Source organism: Mytilus californianus, unplaced genomic scaffold (genome assembly GCF_021869535.1).
Source record: "Mytilus californianus isolate M0D057914Y unplaced genomic scaffold, xbMytCali1.0.p SCAF_19, whole genome shotgun sequence".
Classification (NCBI taxonomy): domain Eukaryota; kingdom Metazoa; phylum Mollusca; class Bivalvia; order Mytilida; family Mytilidae; genus Mytilus; species Mytilus californianus.
Genome location: NW_026262667.1, coordinates 3,133,078 through 3,154,224, shown reverse-complemented (window position 1 = coordinate 3,154,224; position 21,147 = coordinate 3,133,078). Strand labels below are relative to the sequence as shown.

General features: G+C 30.0%; 1 protein-coding gene across 1 annotated transcript; it reads right to left on the bottom strand.

Moving 5' to 3' along the window:
- Positions 1–965: 965 nt before the first annotated feature.
- On the bottom strand, positions 966–15,355 carry LOC127726984 (helicase with zinc finger domain 2-like). The gene is given in 7 exon segments (XM_052234357.1): positions 966–1,381; positions 1,999–2,166; positions 2,734–2,890; positions 3,681–3,905; positions 13,197–13,861; positions 14,819–14,956; positions 15,246–15,355. Coding segments are annotated over 7 exon segments (1,560 nt in total). The 5' UTR covers position 15,355; the 3' UTR covers positions 966–1,283.
- Positions 15,356–21,147: the final 5,792 nt, after the last annotated feature.

Genomic DNA, 21,147 nt, shown 5'->3' with positions numbered 1-21,147 from the left:
CCAGTTGGACATGTACACCTTACAGTCCTTCCATACACCGAATATACTAGACCTATTGCTTATAGTATCTGAGATATGGACTTGACCACCAAAACTTAACCTTGTTCACTGATCCATGAAATGAGGTCGAGGTCAAGTGAAAACGGTCTAACGGGCATGAGGACCTTGCAAGGTACGCACATACCAAATATAGTTATCCTATTACTTATAATAAGAAAGAATTTGACATTACAAAAAATCTTAACTTTTTTTTCAAGTAGTGACTGAACCATGAAAATGAGGTCAAGGACATTAGACATGTGACTGACGGAAACTTCGTATCATGAGGCATCCATATACAAAGTATGAAGCATCCAGACCTTCCACCTTCTAAAATATAAAGCTTTTAAGAAGTTAGCTAACGCCGCCGCCGGATCACTATCCCTATGTCGAGCTTTCTGCGACAAAAGTCGCAGGCTCGACAAAAATCAAATTGTTCAAGAAATCATTTACATGTATGTATTCTGAACCATACTTGTGAAACAATTTGCCTATATCTTTACAATATTACAAATGTTCATTCTTTCAAATACAAAAAACAGATCATTTATTGAAATCAATCAATTGAAAAAATGTTAAATATTATTTTATTTCATCATGTTTATTTTTTCATAACATTTTTGTATGCCATGTATACATATGTTTGCATTTTGTTTTTGAATGAATTTTTGGGTTTTTATTTATGGTTTTCTATAACGAGGGCCTCAGGGAAGATTAGTTTTATAGCTAACTGTATAACCCTTGTAAAATAAAAGTATTGTTGTTGTTGTTTTTATAAATTTCTTATTTTTTCAATATTCAAAACCTTTAGAAAAGATCTGCTTTCACATATTAACCTTGAATCATTTTTAATTTGACCTATAGACAGGTGTTTAATTTAGTTTGATCTATAGACAGGTGTTGAATTTAGTGTGATCTATAGACAGATGTTTTATGTTGTTTGAACTAAAGACAGGTGTTCAACTTTGTTTGACCTATAGACATGTGTTTAATTTAGTTTGTCCTATTGAGAGGTGTTCAATTTAAATTTCAAATATTTTGTGTGTTATAATAAGTCTATTTACAATTCTTAATTAATTCAAGTAAAAAATATTTACCTTTACAACCGTTTAAACATATTTCAGAAGTTTGCACAAGAACATACATAAAATATATATAGAACAATTCATTTCTGCTGCCAAAATGTCATTTGTTAAGTAAACTTAAATTAAATTAGCCTGATAATGTCCTTAGTAGCATGTTTGTCATGGAAACTGACGAGCATCAAAGATACAACCCTTCTCTTCATAGTCCTCTATCAATTTCTTCCATACTTCATCACAAATCAGTAAGTTCTTGTTCCCTGTTAAAATTATTATTGAATTATATCACAAATACATTCAGTATACATTTGATATTTATTATTATTATTTATACTTGGCTTGATGGCAGCTGAAAACTTTATGGCCTTATGCTTACAAAAAATGAGATGTTTCACGATTTATTTCAAAATATTAGAAAAGGGGAGATAACACTTTAATATTTGACATTTCTAATTTTTCATTTCCTGACAATTGGCCTTTTTCATTCATTATAAATTATGTTTTTACGGGTTGAGATTGAACTAAAAGAATCACATATTATCAATCACAATTTGTAGTTATAATTTTATGGTATAATAACTTTCATTCATATGTAAAAAAAATAACTGTGTTATGTAATTTCTATACACAACAAAATCATCAGAAAACAGTAATTTGTTTACCCTAAATTGAACAGATTATAAGCTTGATTTTAATACTTTAAGTTGCTCTTACTTGACTGAGTAAAAAAATGTCCTACCAAAGAGTAGGTAACCTGTCGAAAAATTATATAAACCGGATTCAAAAGTCGGTAATATGAAAATAGTATATTGTTTGAATTTGTTTCCTCTTTTTTTCTAATGTATACTTAATGTAAACCTGTAGAGAGGTGGATTACCTATAATTACGAGTCCCTTCTTAGCTCTTGTTAGAGCTACATTAATCTGATGTCTGTCTGTAATAAATCCAAGGTTCTGTATACACCAGCCTTCAGTAGGATTCTTCTCTATCAAGTACTTAGGTAATGATCTAACCAGGCTGAAAATCACATAGTCCCATTCACCACCTGTAAAATGTACAAAATAAGGCTTAAAAAACAATAACACCCATAGCCTTATATTCAAAAAAGATAATCCAAAGTGGAACTAAATCCATTCTACTCTACTCAGATCTATCAATATCTCTCAAAAACACATCTTCATAGGGTTTACACATGTATAGCCAATTGGAAGCCTGATTGTAAATTGTGATTACTCTGATCTATTTAAAATTGGCATACCAAATTTATTTAGTGTATGCAAATGTTCATAAGATACTATATCTTAGTACTTTGTTTCAAGGAAATCCATTAAATAATTTATGGTGAATTATGTCAAAAGGTCTACAGTGTGCTTCTTATTAGAAGAGTATCAAAATCTAGTTACTAACCTTAAAAAAAGCTATTGTTATGCATATATGGTATCAACAATTAACAAAAGTAGCACTAGGTATCAACCAAAAAGTGTTGTATTGCTGTAAGTGATTATTTCAATATCAATTGTCCCACAGCTTCTTTCAAGATAAAAACCAGTTGTTATGTATAGAATGTCATTTTGAGACAAAGAGAATGAAAAAGAATGAAAATAAGCAATACCTTGACTAGAGACAACTGTTGTGACATTGAACTTGTCAAAGCCTTTCTTTGTTAGTTCTTCTCTCAGTGCTGTACATTGGGCATTGTACTGAGACATAACATTAATAGTTTTTGGATCCACACCTTCATCTGTGACCATGTGTCGAAATACTTTTAACTAAACTAGAAATAATAAAATAAAGGTGATCAATGAATTTGAAACAGAAAGTTGAAGTGGTATCACAATTTTAGAACCTAAATTCAAGGGTTGAAAGCTTTTTGATATCTTATTTGGGATATAAAAGTACGGTACTGTAAATTTCAGAAATAATTGTGAGGTTTTAATTGTGAATAATGTGACTGGTTAAGTATTGCAAAAAAAAAAGACTCCCATTCTGATATCTAATACATATATCAGTATTCACCTTTTCCTGAAATCGCAAAAATTAACCTTCAATTTTGGTTAGTCATGTGAAAATCGTAATAATAAATGCTCACAATAACTTCTGTATTTACAATATGCTGAAATTCATATATAGTAATTGTATTGACCCTTTTAAGGTTAGGTATAAATTCTGTTAAATGCACTATAAACTCATGCTGAGGGAGATAACTCCCATAATAGCCTTAAAATTGATATGTAAAATGCATGCCAATTTTCTACCCTGGAACAGCAGTTAATGGAAAATCATTTTATATTCGTACTAATCAGCATAACTTAACTTGCGAAGCATTCATACACATTTTTGTTGTAGCTCATTGAGTCAGTGGCATATCCCGTGGGCTTTGGGCAGTGCAGCTGGGAAATTGTAAAATAATAATGGCGAGTAGAATTGCAAACCATTAATAAAATCTTGTGAACGAATAAGTTTCTTTCAGCAAACAAAAATACATGAAAAATAGAGGCAATACTTATAATTTTAACCTTAAAACTGTAAACATGACATGATTTTAAAAATACTTCCTACCACTTGTTCTATTTCTCTGTTATTGCTCCTGGATTGTTCATTCCCTTCCTTTGTCTTTACAGTCAATGTTTCTTCCTCTCCTTCAACATGACAAAACACTCTTGGGATGCTGTTGGATTTCCGCCACATCTTTAGTGGTTTAACTGCTTTGCCAATACCTTCATGAGCTGTTTTTAATTTACCACCATAAAAAATTCTAGATGGGAACTCACAAATACTTGTATTCTGAAAAAAAAGTTTACTCCCCACGTTACATGTTCATTTACTGAATGTTCGTGTTTTATAATTTTTGTCATCAATTTCTACATTGAGACTTGAATTTATACCATACTATAGACAAGTGATGATTTTGTTTTACTTATATGTAATATAAGTTTTGTTTATACAAACAAGCATTTAATTAATATCTTATGAAAGATGCTGACATCATTGATACATTTAACATCACTGACCACCTGTTTTAGCTTGAGAATAATTTCTATGGTATTTGACACTTTGAGGTTATGGAGTCTCACCAGGACGCACACTAATCTTTTCCTAATCAGATACATGTCACAAACAATTACTCTTAGTGAGGAAATGCAGATTATGATAACAGATCTTATAAAATTTATTGCACAGCAATTAGTATATCATTCTGAAGGCCAAGTGAGGTCAGTCTCCTCCCACAGTATGATTGATGTACCCAACCTGTGTGTGAAGCCATATGCATAGTCTTTGTATAATCACTTTCTAGGTTTATAGCAGTCTGACTAGTTGATATAGTTTACAGTGCTATTATTCAATTTACCACCCACCATCCACCTTCCTAACACCTTCAATAATGTTTCATGACAAGGGAAACATTTCAGCAATTTTACTAGTGATATATATTATTTTTCTTTTCATATTATACCAGTTCTAATGACTTTTTCAAGAAGGATCCTAACTTATTTGTTCGTAAAGGCGTTGATGGATTTAGTAAATAATGATATTTTTCTTCTTCATTTAAATTACTAAAGTTATTATTTTCAGTACATATGTGTTCAAAAAGGCATTTCTTAGTGTTTTATTATAATCACAATAGAGTAAAAAATGTTTCTCATCCTCAAGTATTTTACATTTATGACAAAGTCGTTCCTCTCTTGGGATTTTAAAATATCTCCCCTTTTAAATTAAGAGGGAGTGATCACTTAGTCTAAATTTAGTGATCAATCTCCTTATCTGAAAATTAGATATATTTAGATAAGATTCTAGTTTGCAATCCTTTTTAAGTTTTTTATATAGATAAAATTTACTTTTATCATCAATGCTTTCAAATTTAGTTTCAATTAAATCTTCATATATATTTTTCATTTTTAACTTTATATCGTTTTTTATTTTATTTACATCTTTTATGTCCTTACAATAAGAAAAAATATTAAGGTCAATATTAGTCTCTTCAACAATATTTTTTGCATATGTATACCATGAATAAGTTCCAGTCAAATCTAGAGACTGTGCTAGAGAAAAAGCTTCCTTTATCAATGGATTAATATTATTATTATATAGTCTAGCTAAATATAAAAGGGTTTGTGTTTTAATAAAACATTCTATAGGCAATCTTCCTAATTCAACTCTTGCTCCTAAATTGGATGCATTTTTTCTTATTCCTAGAGTAGATTTACAAAATTTAAGATGCATATTTTCAATAGATGATCTGTCTGTAAAATCAAGTTGATTAATTTGTTTTCCTGAAGATAAGGCTCTGTTTTTGGCTCTATGAAAAGAAATATATGTATCCAAATATGTTACTTCTGAATTATAGGTCATAATAATTTGGTTTTACTAAAGAATCAAAAAGGTTATTTGCTACTTTTATAGGTAGATTATTCAATGATTTAGTATAGGATTTTATTGCAAAAAATACTTTTTTTGCCTTTTTTGTCAGCTCTAAGGTACTTTGTGATAAATTTCCATTACATTTTATCAACATTCCCAAAAATGAATATTCTGATACGCTCTCTATGGCTTCATTCTCATAGTAAATATGAGGTGTTTCTCCATTTTGTTTGGACTGACTGCAAATCATGGATTTTGTTTTGTTTGTATTTAAAGAGAGTTGCCATTTGTTGCAATATAATTTAACATTATTTAAACTGTTTTGAAGACCCTCTTTCGATTCTGACAGGATCAAAAGATCATCTGCAAAAAGGAGGCATCCCACCTTACTATTTATAAGCTTAAGGGGACTTGAATCATTTCCCTCAAAATTTTTTACAATATCATTTATGAAGACATTAAATAAAGTGGGGATCAGGGTGTCTCCTTGTTTAACCCCTCTAGCAATATTAAAAAATTCTGATACATAATCTTTGTATTTCAAAGATGATTTAGTATTTAAGTATTGTTGTTTTATATCTCTGTAAACAGACCTGCCAACTCCCATTTTGCATAATTTATAAAGTAAAGCAGTTCTCCATACTGAATCAAAAGCCTTTTTCAGATCTATAAAGCAGGCATAAATCTTTTTTTTTCTCTTTATGTAGATATTTATTAATCAAGGACTTCAATAAAAAGATGCTATCAGCTGTTCTGTGATTTTCTCTGAAACCAAACTGACAATCACTTAATTGTTTGTCAACAATCTTGATTAGCCTATTATTCAATATGGCATTAAAAAGTTTTGGTAGATTACTTATAAGAAAAATCCCTCTATAATTATTAGGGTCTAACTTGTCACCTTTTTTATGTAAAGGGATCATGAAAGATAATTTCCATGAATCTGGATAATTACCTGTCTTTAAAATCAAATTAAAAACTTTTACAATAGAATTAATTATCACAGGTTGTGAATGTTTGAGTATTTCATTCACAATTCTATCTGGACCTGCTGATTTGTTTACTTTAAGGTTTATAATGACCAGTTTTACCTCAGCAAATGTAATTGGTGCATCAGTTTCCATATTCAATTCAATATTATCCTCTAGAATGTTTAATTCACGTTCCAGTTTATTTACAAAGGGTTTATCATATGATGTTGGTGTACCCTGATCCTGAAAATGTTTTATGATTTTATTTTCATTCATTAAAATTTCAGGAATATCTTCTTCAATATTTGGTTTCTTTTTTATTGCCTTTAGAACATTCCAATATTCTTTTGGATTATTTTTAAAATTATCTGAAAGTGATTTATAAAGTTTTTGGTGATATTCAAATTTTTTCTGTTTAATCATTTTTTTTAGTTTTTTACATAATTAAAAATATTTAGGTTTTAAACTTTTGTCATTTAAGTTATTCTTGATTTTATTTCCTATATAGTTTATTTGTCTTTTTGTTTCATATACTGTATTATCTGACCATACTTGTTTAATTTTTTTCTTTTTTCTTTTTAGTTGGTTTAGATATGCCTTTACATGTATTTTCTGCAATATTTTGTAAAATTTTTGTAAGTTTTTCAGTTGCACCATCAATGCCTAGTTTATTGCTATCACTTGTTGCATCTCTAAATCCAAAATTTCCTTTCTAACATTTTCTGTTGATAGAACATCAATTAATTTTGAAAATGACAATTCTGTCCATTTGTATGATTTAATCAAATGCCATCTCTTTTCATCTAGACATTTCTTCATACATGTATCTGATATAATAGAACAATTCATATATAAGTTTATTTGAACATGATCTGATAAATATGTAAAGTCATTTGTTTTAAAGTATTTTACCTCAGGCAGGAGACTCTCACTTGCAATGGCATAATCAACTGTACTGAACCCAGTATTACACATATAAGTAAAATATCCTAGGGAATCTCCCAAAAAAACGGCCATTGAGTATATGTAGCCTTGAGGATGAACATAATTCAAGTAATTTATTCCCCAATGTATTCAAAGTGTTATCTTGGTTTACTCTTCTGATTTCAGTATCAGTTATATAGCTCTCTGGAAGAAGGTCAATACCATCAAAATTATTTATTTCATCTGAGTCATTTTCTATGTAATCTGCTTTCATTGCAGTTCTAGAATTAAAATCCCCAATTAAAATAATTTGTCCTTCAATAGAAAATGAACTAATTTCATTTTCAAGATTTTCTAAGTCACTATCATAATATGCTGATGAAAAAGGGGGAATATAAACAGCACAAAGATATATATCTTGATTAAGTCCAAAGAAATACTTATCAAGCTTTAACCATAATCTATTCTGGGATGACGTAGCATCTTTAAGATATGAAATCCCCTTATAAAATTGTTTTTTAATTGTGACTATAATGCCTCCACTATGTCTTTTGGCTTTTTTTGTTTTCTTTCGTATTTTAGAGATAATGTTATAGCCTTCAATTTTAAAATCTTCTGATCCCCCCTTCCAGGTTTCTAAAAGTATATTTATATCTTTATGTAAAAAATCCAGAAACATTGGGTCTTTCATCTTATCCCCAAGGCCATGTACATTCCATGAGGAAATTGACAATTTTTTATGAACCCTGTTCATTTTTAATTTTGACTAGTGCCAGATATATATTAAACCTTCTTGTTAGCCTGAAAACCTTCAATTATATTTAGACAGTTTGGTTAATGTTTCTATAAACATGATAGATTTAAACTGCAATAATAGTTCCAAATTTATTTTTTTTTTTTTTTTATTCATGACTGCTAACAATACAGTCTAAGGGAAATAACTCTTTTCATTGTTAAAATGAATATTACAAGTGTTCTGTAGAACTAACTGAATACTACAAGTGTTCTGTAGAACTAACTTTAACATAATAAATCACCCAAAAAAATATATATACAGATATTTTTACATTTCTTCATGAAACTAATATATTTTTCTAAAAACCCATCACGAACATGTACAATGTATATTGAAAAATAAGCAATTTTATCTCATTACATGTACTTTTTTTTTTTTAATCATCTTATTGTTGTAATAATACTAGTTAATCCTTTTATTATTTAGACTAAAATTTTCTTATCAAAACTTGAATATTTACATTCTAAAATGCAAGTGTACCTACATGTACATTTGATATTGCATGACTTAATACCTCATATTTTTCATTTCTTGGAGCATAAATTCCATCATTTCAAGCATTCTATCTCTGTTTCCATTACCCTCAACTTGATCTTTCCTATATTTATTAGAATGATTACTTTGTGAAAACATGTTTTGGTTTTGATTATGACCATAGTAACTATTAAATTGATCTTTTTTCATATAATTACCAGTGTGTGCCTGATAATTTTTATGCATATATTGCACACCTTTCTGACCATAATTTGGTACTTTTTTATAATCAGATCCATGTATATTCTGATCTCTTCTATCCCCTGATTTTACACCAATTAAAGGATTAATGACCCTTTTCATACATCTAACATGTATTGCAATACCATAACCTTTTAGATGTATGCCATCTCTCAAATGATCTGGACTAATATAATCATATTTTATGAAATGACAATTTGTTTCTTTGCACAGTTCTGACAATTATAAATTTAGAATGTGTCCACGTTCATTGTACTCTTCAGTATGTAGTTTGTCCCTGTAAATTCTTGGTAGGCATTCCCCAAATGTTATAGTAGCTTCAGGTACACATTCTTTAGTTTGTTGTATAAGATTTTCTATCTCCATAATGACCTGTTCTGTCTGTCGTTTTTCAATGTCATTTGATCCAATCTGGAACACAATATTTTTGGCTTTTACTTTGCCTGATGTTATGAATTTAGTTGCACCAAACACTGTCTTGTCATGTAAAGTAGTTACTTTTATTCTTTTGTATTGATACATTTTTTTTGCATCTAAGTCTTTAATGATCGAAGATCCTATAATCCATACGTCTGTAATGTCTTTCATTTCATTTTTGATTTGTTCTGTTGAGCTGCTATTTGAAGCTGTGGCAGAATGTGTCGTACTGTTGTTATTATTATAAACCATGGTGTTGTTTTCATCATTAGTTTTGCTACCAACGTTGGTCAGTGATTTGTTGTTTGAGTTTCTAGTAGCTACATGTACAGTTTGATCTGCTATTAATTGTTGAGTTTCAGTAATATTTTTATCACTAGTGAAGTTTTCAGATTTCTCCTTTGATTTTACACACATCTCTTTCATTTCCTTTTCAATTCCATTTAATTTCTCTATATTTTTTGCATTATTGATGTTGTTTTCTTGACTAATCTCTAAAGCTAACTGTCTGTTTTGTTGCTCTAATTGTGTAGATTTAACTTGAATTTGTTCATTTATTTCATGTTTTATTTTCTCTTTAATAATATTCATTTGCATACACATTTTATCTTCATCAATCTTTTCTTTTTCCATTTTGTCTACCCTTGATTTAAGTTCTTGACATGCACTTATAAATAAGTCTAATTTTGCATCTTTTTCCACCAATTCATTTTCTAGAGCATGAATTGTTTTTGTAAGATTTGTTATTTCTGTCTTTTGTTTCTGCAGTTGGCACGTAATAGATTGTTCATCATGTTCATGATTAGAAAGTGACAATTCCTCACCTTGTTTCATATTCTTATTGTTGATATTCTCCTGAGGCTTATTTGTTGTTACCAGCTGATCTGAATTGTTATTGTTTTTGTTTACTTGTGTCTCTTCACTCTCGTCCCTTTTCGGATTTTGATTTAGTATGCACATGTTTGATTGTATTTCACCAAAAAGATTATCTACATCATAATTGCTATTGTCTTTTTTTTGTAATTCTATAATAGTGTTAATCACTTCATTGATGGACTTGAACTCTGTCTGGAGCCAGGTATTTGAAGCCTGACCCTGAACCATGCCAGTTTTTGTTGTATAAAATATTGTTACAACAAACAGTTTTTGTTTCCCAACACTAACTGACACAGTTGATTTAAATAAATCTTTATGTGGTTGTTTATTTATAAATTTGTTTTTATTGTCCGAGTCTGAGATTTGAAGTTTTTGCGAACTACGGTCATAATCATTCCATAAAATTCTTGTACTCGGGTCATTTCCACTTATTTTGATATATCTAAATATCAATGCTCTTCTCCAAAGAAATAAGGAGTCATTTGATAAGGTAAAACTTCCTTGGTTTGATTCAGGAGTATATTGAAAGGGCATGGTGCCCGTTTTAAACCTCGTGTTGTGGGGCGCTCTTGGACTTGGCATGTTTTGCTCTTAATCCGCAATTCTGCTTTTTATCTTGATAGTTCTATTTGTAATATGTTCTTTACATTTCACTATTTGCTATATTTAAAAGTTCATACTTTCAGTTTTCAGGCCACAATTTGGTTAATTTATACTTGTTCTTGAAAACACATGGGCGCCGCCATGCTGACCGGAAATAATTTCAATAATAAACTACCACTTTCTTAAACTACAGGAATTATTTACACCTATAAGATTTCAGAAAAGATTTCAGATAATATACAAGAGACTACAAGAAAATTACAATAAGAGACAATTACAGACTGAATACATACACCAAGTTTGTATAAACCTGCATTTATGAAGCACTGAAATACATAGTAAAAAAAATTTAATAAAAACACATTTTTAATAGTCCTCTTGTTTTTTAAATCCCTAATCGAAATTTTGAGAAATTGGCAGGCATTTCCTAATTTTGTTTTCTATTGTCACCTGGGCTACATATTTCAGCCTTGCAGTTTCAATTTCTTTCTGCCTCTTCTTTTGAACCACATTCAATTCTGAGATTTTGAACTGGTTACTAGTCTCTGGTATAAAAATACTTTCCTTGCTGGTGACATTTTATTGGTTAAGTGACATCTCAGAATTCAATGAACATAATATTCTCATTTGCAAAATATTTACAATGATATAGATATAGTATATTGTTCTAAATAACTTTTCTAAATTTTATCTCACACACACACATTTATGTAAGAAACCACTCAGGCATTTTTAAATTATTAAAATAAAGTAGTTCAAATCCAGCTTTTTACAGTAATAATATGTATAGGGTAAACAAGTTTAAAAAATTGTTCTTCCAATATTTTGTTGAAGTTGAATAGATATTTTGTAAATATTATAATATGTTGTTGATCAAACATGATGTATTGTTTGGGGGGTTAATATCAGTCACTAATATATAGTATGACCTTTCTTTTCTGTTAAATGTTTCTTTTGTTTTTTTCTGCATTGAAATTATTGAGAGATTTACCTTGGGCAATGCACACAATCAGACCTGATGATGATAGTGTATTAAATCTAGTTCACAGTAGATTTGCCAATTTTAAGTGTAGAGTGGCATGATTTCATATAAGCATGTTAAGTACTTCGTGCTTACTTTCAGTAACTGTGAGCATTGTTTGATATGTAAAATTTGTTTAATATTGTTATGCTTGTTCTTGTGTTTATTTCTTGTACACTCTTTTATGTAGCTTTTTGTTATTCCACTAATTTAGATTAAATATGGTGAATTGATATTTTAAAAGAAATATGCCAATGATTCGCAAAGTCACAATTATAACTTTTTTTAATATGTTCATAAGACAGCAGACAGACTTAAAAACATGTACAGAGGGAATGATGGAAAGAATAAAACAGAGCATCTATCTTAAAATTTTTAAGGGAGGAATTATTTATCTTAACTTTTAACATTGTAACTTATTATGCTACCGAATGAAATAAGGGTCAATTTGGTCTATAGTGGGAATAACAGGTTTTTCATTCCTTTTTTGGGATGTTTTGTCAGGAGTAATAACATACTGAGCATATGATTTCCCTGCAAATTGGTGTCTGTAAGATTTCCAACATTTTCGTATATACCGTATAGCGGGTTATTTTCGCTTATTTTGGCGGGCCAGAAGAAATCACGAAAATAAATTCCGCGAAAATTAGTGCATACGTTCGATACTTTCTAAGTTAAAGTGTTTTGTAAACTATCTATTTTTCCCCTTTCGACGGATCAATCAGGGTTTTTGTTAATTTAAACAACATAAATGCCAAAGGCCATTGTTCACTGGCTATCAGGTGTTAATTAATTTATTGGTAACGTGATAAAATAAATAATAATATAAGAGTGTAAGGTACGCTGTCAGGTATTTTATCCTTATTTATTGGTGTCAAATTATATAAGAGTTGCAAGTCACTCATGATAATTTTATAATCTAATTAGTAAATTTCGTAACTGATCAACCGTAACATTTACAAGAAGTTTGTACACCTGTGAAAAATAACTATGTACCGGTATTCTATTGATTAACTGTAAAATAATCAATAAATAAATTCATGCAGGAAAAACAATCATTTAACCATAACAATAGACCCTTGTTTGTCAATTTTTACAACTTTTTAACTGGAACCACTTCAGTATCCGCCAAAATATTTAATTGGGATTAAAGAATCCGCCAAAATAAAAACCGCCAAAATTTTTCGTATACTTTGTTGCCCCTAAATCGCGAAATTTTACACCCGCGAAAATAACCCGCTATACGGTATCTGATTATAGAACAGTAACCTTTGAGAGCTCATCAGGTAGCACCTACCTCATATTAGTCTTTTTATAGGTGAATGAGTAGGTTATTTAATATGTTCTATATTTAGAATGAGCTACATTCTTACCATCCTATACTGTTGTTCTAACATTGTCATCAGAGAACGGTCAATGGAATATCTCTCAAACAAAGATTTCTCCAAACCTAGCTCTGATGCCTCACGACTCATAATAATTGGACGTAACTGTTTGTGATCACCAATAAGAACAACCTGAGTGGCATGTGTGGCAATGATTGGAACCATACTCTCTGGCTAGGAACACATGCCACATTCATCAATGATGACTTGAGCCACTTGATCTTTTGTAGCAGTCAACAACCGTGGATTACCCGCCAGGGAGGTGGTACAAAATATTACATCATAATTATCTAACTCTTCTACAGTGGCAGTGTGTAACATATGTTTGTATTCATAAATGTCCTGCAATTTTGTGTTGACTGGTATTTTTTGCTCATGGGGCAGTTTCTCATTTTCTTTTATTATAATGTTGTCTGCATGAAACTTAGCATCAAACTCTTGGATTTTTGCTGCATGAGGCTTTCCATCTGATCTAATGATATGATGAAGTACTACACCCTTCTCATTTAATAATTGATCTGATTGAGCAGACCTCATCGACCTACTGGAAATGATAGCACGGCCAGGTACAGGAAAGTCGAGATATTCATAAGCACTAGCGTACATTCTGACTATTTTGGGAGCCTTGTCTCCAAGTTTATTCACTACCCATCCTGTAACCAAAACATATAGATTACAAAATGTTTTCAAAAATTCTTTTGTGTTGTTAAAAATGGTGAAAATCAGAGTCAAAGTTATTCCATTCTTATCAAATGATGCAGGTCACATGTAACTTTAATTAAATGTTCTATGTAGTTTTAAAATTAAAACTTTTTTTATTGTTGCTATTAAGATCTCTCAGCATTTCTCCAGATATATTATGGAACTATCTGGACTGATCAAAAGTCTTTGATACTTTTCATTTTGCTGAGCATTTCATGTATTCTTTTTTCATTTATATCTTTTGTTAATTAGTGTATTTAACATATTCTTGCTTGGTAAATTTTTCAACTGAACATTGTATCAACTATGACAATATTTGATGTAATTGTTATAATGCTATATAGTAAAACAATTTCAACATACTAAAATATAATTTTCCCAATATATTACTAGTGTAAGAAATTTTTGATAACTGAACAATTCAATTTAAATTTAGCATCTTTCTGATACACAGCATGAATTCAGATATAATTGATTTTTGATTTTTTTGGTTTGTATTAGTAAGGAGTGGAACACTAGGAATTTACTTCCTATTGTGCTATCTCGGTTTCAAACAGGCTCCAATTCTCATTTTGACTTCGATACTGAACATATAAATTTTCGCCATGAATATTTTGATTGGTAATAAGATTTAAATAACCATTGTTAAAAGTTGAAATGACCATTTTGTGCGAAAAATTAGGCAACTGCTGAAACTAGTTAAATGATATAGAAAACAACGTATGGGAGGGTCTGAGACTGTCAGTTAGAGGTAGGTCACCACTGAAACAAGGTTAAAGCATGTTTGACTGTACTTGTATGCAAAAAAAAAAAAAAATCTGACATATGTCAGTTATTTTAATTTATTAGTCCAGAGATAAAAAGTTCTGGTCCAAACATGGATGAAGTTGAGACATAATTACACATACTTGCTTCTAGATCAACAGATTTATTTGATGGTCCACAGAAAATCACACGTCTTCTCTTTCCATCTTTCTCCTGAGATAGCTTGTTCAACTTATTAAATAAATACACAAGTTTGACTCCTGTGAAGGTCTTCCCTGTTCCTATAAAACATATTAAAATATATGAATACTGAAGAAAAGTTTGTAATTGTAACAGTAAGTTATATAGCTAAAGAACTATTTCAAACTTCGAAGGTCTTGATTGTGTGAATAATGACATTATCATTATTCCATCACATACAAGTTTTATACAATTTCTTAATGTTGATTGGCCGAAACATTCCAAGTTATATTTTATTACTGATAAATCATCAAAAATAGCCAAAGGAAGTCAAGCTTTAGCTTTGTTTATTGCATAATTGTTCAATTAAGATGTAAAATTGTAACATACCTGGAGGTCCCTGAATCAAACTGAACTTAGACATCATAGCTTTCTTGATAGCTGTATACTGCTGTGGGTTGTTGGCAGGAAATCCTGGTACATCAACTTCATAACTCATTGTTCTATACATAATATGAGTTATAAAAAATATATTCTGCCGCTCATCAATTACTGCTGTATTGTTTTGGGAGAATGTAAAAATGAAGGGATATTAAGAATATTAAAACTTCAAAAAAGAGCAGCAAGATTAATTCTTGATGCAGACCCTTTATCCCCATCAGCCCCCTTATTTAAAGAACTTGGATGGATGAAAGTAGAAAATAGAATCAAATACCACAAATATTTACTGCTATATAAATGTATGCGGAAAGAAGCACCACAGTACCTACTTCAAAAGTTTCAACTTATATCTGTTTATAATCCTTATGCTTTAAGGGGTGTTACTCAATGTAATTTGATAGTTCCTAAGCCAAAAACTGAACTGTTTAAAAAATCTTTTGCTTTTTCTGGATCAGTTTTATGGAACGGACTACCATATGAAATGCGTAAAGTGCAAAACACTTTTTGTTTTAAAACAAATTATAAAACGATACTTGAGGTAGTACAAATATTCAGTCTTGAAATGATTGCAACTATTACTTTTTTAGAATGTATGATTTTGATTTGTATATAATATCTATTTACTACATGCACTCTGTAACTATTTTATATGTTCTAATGGTACATGTACACTGAACTATCATGACTATACGATTGTGAACTGACTATGTGTTAATATGTTGTATGTTTGCTTTTTTTCTCTTATTATTATTTGTTTACTTGTATTGTATATGAGGGCCTCAGGGAAGATTAGTAATTGTAACTAACTGTGTTTACCCTCTTTAAATAAAGAATTTATTATTATTATTATCATTATTACTTGAGTGGCATAGATTATAGAAAAATAATTTGCGTGTCTTCAATCTCTTAAGGATGTTCGCTCCTCTTGTTTTTGAATTTTTTGTCAGATATTCGGAATCCTCTGGTTTTATCCATGCAGTCCTAATAAATATTTTGCCCGCTAACCCCTACTTTTCTTTTCATAATTTTATTACATATAGTTTTAAAAGCTATATTTGAAAATCTTATAAAATCGTTGATATTTTTTCATAGTTTTTGAAAGAAAAAAGGTGCCAACATTTAATGTATGAAAAATTTAAAGAGAATGATTTCCCGCCAAATTTTCAATGGCTTATATCTCGAAAACAAGCACATAGACCCTTTAATTTTTTCTGCTTTTTTTAGTTCCTTTTTTCATACAATTTCAATTTATAGTAGTCTTTTAAAAAGCTTGTTATTTTGAAATTGGGTAGCGAACATCCTTTATAGGCGTGTTCTGCTGAAACATTCTGCCAATATATGAGTAAGCATTTGACCTTCAAGCGAGAAATTGGTGACAAGGTGACTCAAATCTCAACAAACTGTTTAAATGGAATGTAAAGTGAAACATCAGACATGTGTTTCTTAGAAAAAGACTAAAACACAGTACTGAACCAAATACATACTTGCATACAGATGGACAAAACTAAACCTAAAAGAAGACAAATATGTGTCCATAGGGCACCATGCCAAGCTCTAACTATCATGTGTCCATGTTCAGTGAATCATGAAATCTGGGTCAAAGTCACAATTTGGCATACAATTTTAAAGTTTACTTCACAAAGAACATGTGTACTTAGTGACCACAATTTCATGGTTTTATTGTTATTTAACTATCTTAACAAAAACCTTTAACCTGAGAATGCATCAATTTCAGACTATCTATGTTTAGTGAACCATAGAGTAATTTAAAAATTTCACATCATAATACCGTATATCGGGTATTTTTCGCGTGTGTCACATTTTCGCTTTGTTCGTGGTTGCTAAAGAAACGCGAAAACTTTACCCCGCGTAAGTTACACTGCATATTCCCAGATTTATCATTGTTTAAAAGTTTCATATATTATACAGTTGATTGTTGAGTCTTTAGTATTCAGTGATTTTCCTACCCTTTTTCAAATGGGGCCTGGGAAAATGTGTCGTATAAAGTGTGAATTGGGAAAAAATAAATCATTGTTTTCATCATAGTTTAATAAGGTTATTTATTAAAATTCCAATTTCCTATCATGACCAAATTTTAACATATCATTTTTTTTCTTGGTGCATTTTAATTTAATATATATCATCAGGATTTTTCATACTAATGATAAAACTTGATTAAATTGGGAATTTTCAGTGTTCATTTGGGAAAAAAATAGGGTTTTTCTAATTGGGAATGGGGCCTATATTCGGACCCAAAAAAAAAGGCAGGAAAATCACTGGTATTGTTTGATAAATCACAAGAAAGTGTATGCTTAATTAATATCTCTGTTTATATAATAAGTTTGTTGGAAAACATGTCCTCCAAATGAAACAAACATGTTGTCAATCAAGAAATCAAGCATCTTGACATTTCCAAAGGCGTAAAAATCCTATCAAAATAGTTGAGGGACGCTGATTTTTCGAACACCTCAATGACATAGCTGATCATAGAAATCCAATAAAAAAATGAAAGAGTTTATAAAGTGCATACAGGACTCAAAGGGTTGACAGATGCACAAACTGACAGATGCTTGGTACATGTACTTCTATATCGCCTGCTCTAAGTAACCATAGGGAACAAAAATCAAAAAGAAATAAGTTTGTATCCTTAATGCCAAAACAGCTATAACATTGGCAACTGTGGACAGAATCATTAACATATATATATTTTTACCAGTAGTAAATTGCAAAATATTTTTGAGTGGGACCTATTTGAAATCACAATTTTGTTGTCATAAAGGTTAATTGCATAATAAAATTATAAATGTCACCCTTTCACCTAGCCTAAATATTGTTTGATAAATCACAAGAAAGTGTATGCTTAATTAATATCTCTGTTTATATAATAATTAAAATGATTAATCAAACATGGCACACCTTTTGACAACACAGCAATCAGTGACAGGTTAAAAGATGTTAATTAGTGACGATCTATTAATTGGTGTCATAACGCGAACATTTTGCATCTGATGTAAAATAAAAAATATAAATAAATCACATTTACATGGATATTTGTTTATCTGTAATGATCAAAACCTTCAATTTTTAGCATACCCCAATGTCTGTACATATTTTATGTTCCTTGAAAGTTCACTGAATTATGTGTATTTTCGTTTGTAGTGCTCATATTTATTTGCAATCGATTACCTGTTAGTGAGTCAAGTTTACGTTGTTTACATTTTTAACAATGCAATACAGTTATTTTTCGCGTGTATTTTCCCATTCAGCGAAAATTATACACAGTGAAAATTTAACCTGCCCATTTTGTCATCAAATCGCGAAAAAAAGCCGATATACGGTAACCATCTGAAATGTGTATGGTTGACATGGTTGATGTGACCACAATTTAAAAGTAAACTAGCTTAACAAAAAATATCAACTTGATCATTAATAGCAGAATTATACACAAGAATACACATACTACAATGAGTGATTGAACATCTTACGAATACAGTTAATAACAAAATATACTGTAAGTAACATAATGGACAATGAATGAAAAAATAAATATTACATACCTTCATGAGAAGGAGGAAACACATTTTGTATTGTTTCCCAATATTTTTGCTATGATCATCCAACAAGGTTTTACTTTGATCAAAGTTTTGGCTTGTTCTCATTAGGTTAAATTCTTGATCTAATCTGGTTAAAATATGAGCAATATTAGTTTTAGCCTCATGTTGATTTCTGTTTTTAAGCTGCAGATCTGCTAATTCAAGCAATGCCTCATTGCTGACTTCCTCTTGAACATTGTTACTAAACACAACAATCTCCGAAGGTTGCCCATCAGTCACATGATTATTAAAATCTAATTGTTTGACTGATTTTTTGCTTTTAACAGGTACTGTTGCTGATTTTGATTTAGTATCTTTTTGGAGAGAAGGCAAACATAATGGTGTAGCTTTAACAACAGGTTTGCTAGGTAGCTGTAAACAAACTATTTGTTTACTGTTAGCAGAGGCTGATGATATCTTATCTAAGTTGGGTTTTATATTTTCACATGTTTGTGATTTTGTTTTAAAACCCTGTCCGCCCTCTGAATGATTTTGTTTCATGTTCTCTAAAAGTACTGATGAAAGGTAGTGAACATAGGCAGTAGCACCTTCCAAATTGTTGTCTTGCATTGAAACATCATGTGATTTATTACTGTCTGAACTCATAGATATTTTATTGTACTCTTCCTTTTTACCACTTGCTATGAACTCATTGTCACAGCAGACATTTTCACTCTCTCCCTTGACTTCAGAAGGAGTTCTTATGTATTGTTCGTCAGCTGCAGTGATTTTAGAGGCACCTGTCTTTTGGGTATACAGTACTTGCAACCTTAGGCGTTACTGTTTGACGTGAACTTGACTGATCGGTGAATGATCGGTGACGGATGTTTGACTGATCGATGACTGATCGGTGATCGATGACCCATAGAATCCGTCAGATACGTCAAATAAGCTATGTGAGAGTTACCTTGACAACGGTCAGCGATCGATCAGTAAAGTAATTATATGCACGGATCGGACGGATACGTATATAATTAAAATTCTTATGTAAAACGAACTCCACAGTATTTACATTCGATAAACGCGGACCTCTACGAAGACACCTTTACTCGTTAATTTTTAATCAACTGGTTGCAATAACACATAAATAATATACAAATTACTTTTCAAGCATTATATGTATTACTTAATATTCTCTTGTACTTGAACGTGGTATGTTTTATTCAAAATCATAAGGCCTCAAGTAACGATTTTTTTATAAGAATTTCATACTTCATTTCAAAATTGTAAAGAAATAAATACTTTAACTTTTTTTGTGTTGAAAACGAATGTAATAATTTCTTTATTTTGATAGAAGTTACGAAATTCCATTAGATTTCAGTATTTTTTGTACATCAGGGTTGATTGTTTTCCATGAAATATGCTAACTTTTAGGGAAAAGATACTAAATTTTTTTCGTGTTGAATAAAAATGCAAACTTTTTTTTCTTTTATATCAGAAATAAAACAACCTCAAATGCAATCAGACATTAAAAATGCATTTAGATCAGTACTTTTGTATAAGATGTGAATAATTTAAGGATATATATGCATAAACTTATGTTTTTTTTTAATAAGAATGCAATATTTTTTATATTTTACTGGAAATTATTGACCGCCATTGGATTTTTGTACTTTTGGAGTTCAGGATTGTTTTTTTTTTCCATGAAACTAAAAGAATATCAGAGAAAAAATACTAAAATGTTGTTCGCAATGTATAAAATTGATAATTTTTCTTCTTTTGATGAAAGATAATGAATGTTATTTGAAACTAGTTATTTTAAAGGCCTCAAGATCAGTTTTTTATAAGAAATTAAATAATGTAAGGAGAATAAAACTTAAACTTTTGTTTGTGTTGAATACATATACAATAATTTATTTATTTTGATAGAAATTATGAACCGCCATTTGATTTCAGTACTTTTTGTACATCCGGATTGGTTGTTTTTCATAAATTATGGTGAATTTCAGGGAACAGATAGTAAATTTTTGTTCGTGTTGCTTAAAAATGCAAATATTTCTTCTTTTATTTCTAAAATATTGCAACGTCACTTTCAATAAGTCATTATAACTGCCTTTAGATAAGCAATTTTGTACAAAATGTGAATTATTGAAGGATAAATATGCATACACTTTTGTTTTTGTTGAATAAGAATGCTATCATTTCTTTATTTTAATGGAAATTATTGATCACCATTGGATTTTTGTATTTTTTGAAATTCAGAATTGGTGGTTTTTCATAAAATTAATAGAATATCAGAGAAAAAATACTAAAATGTT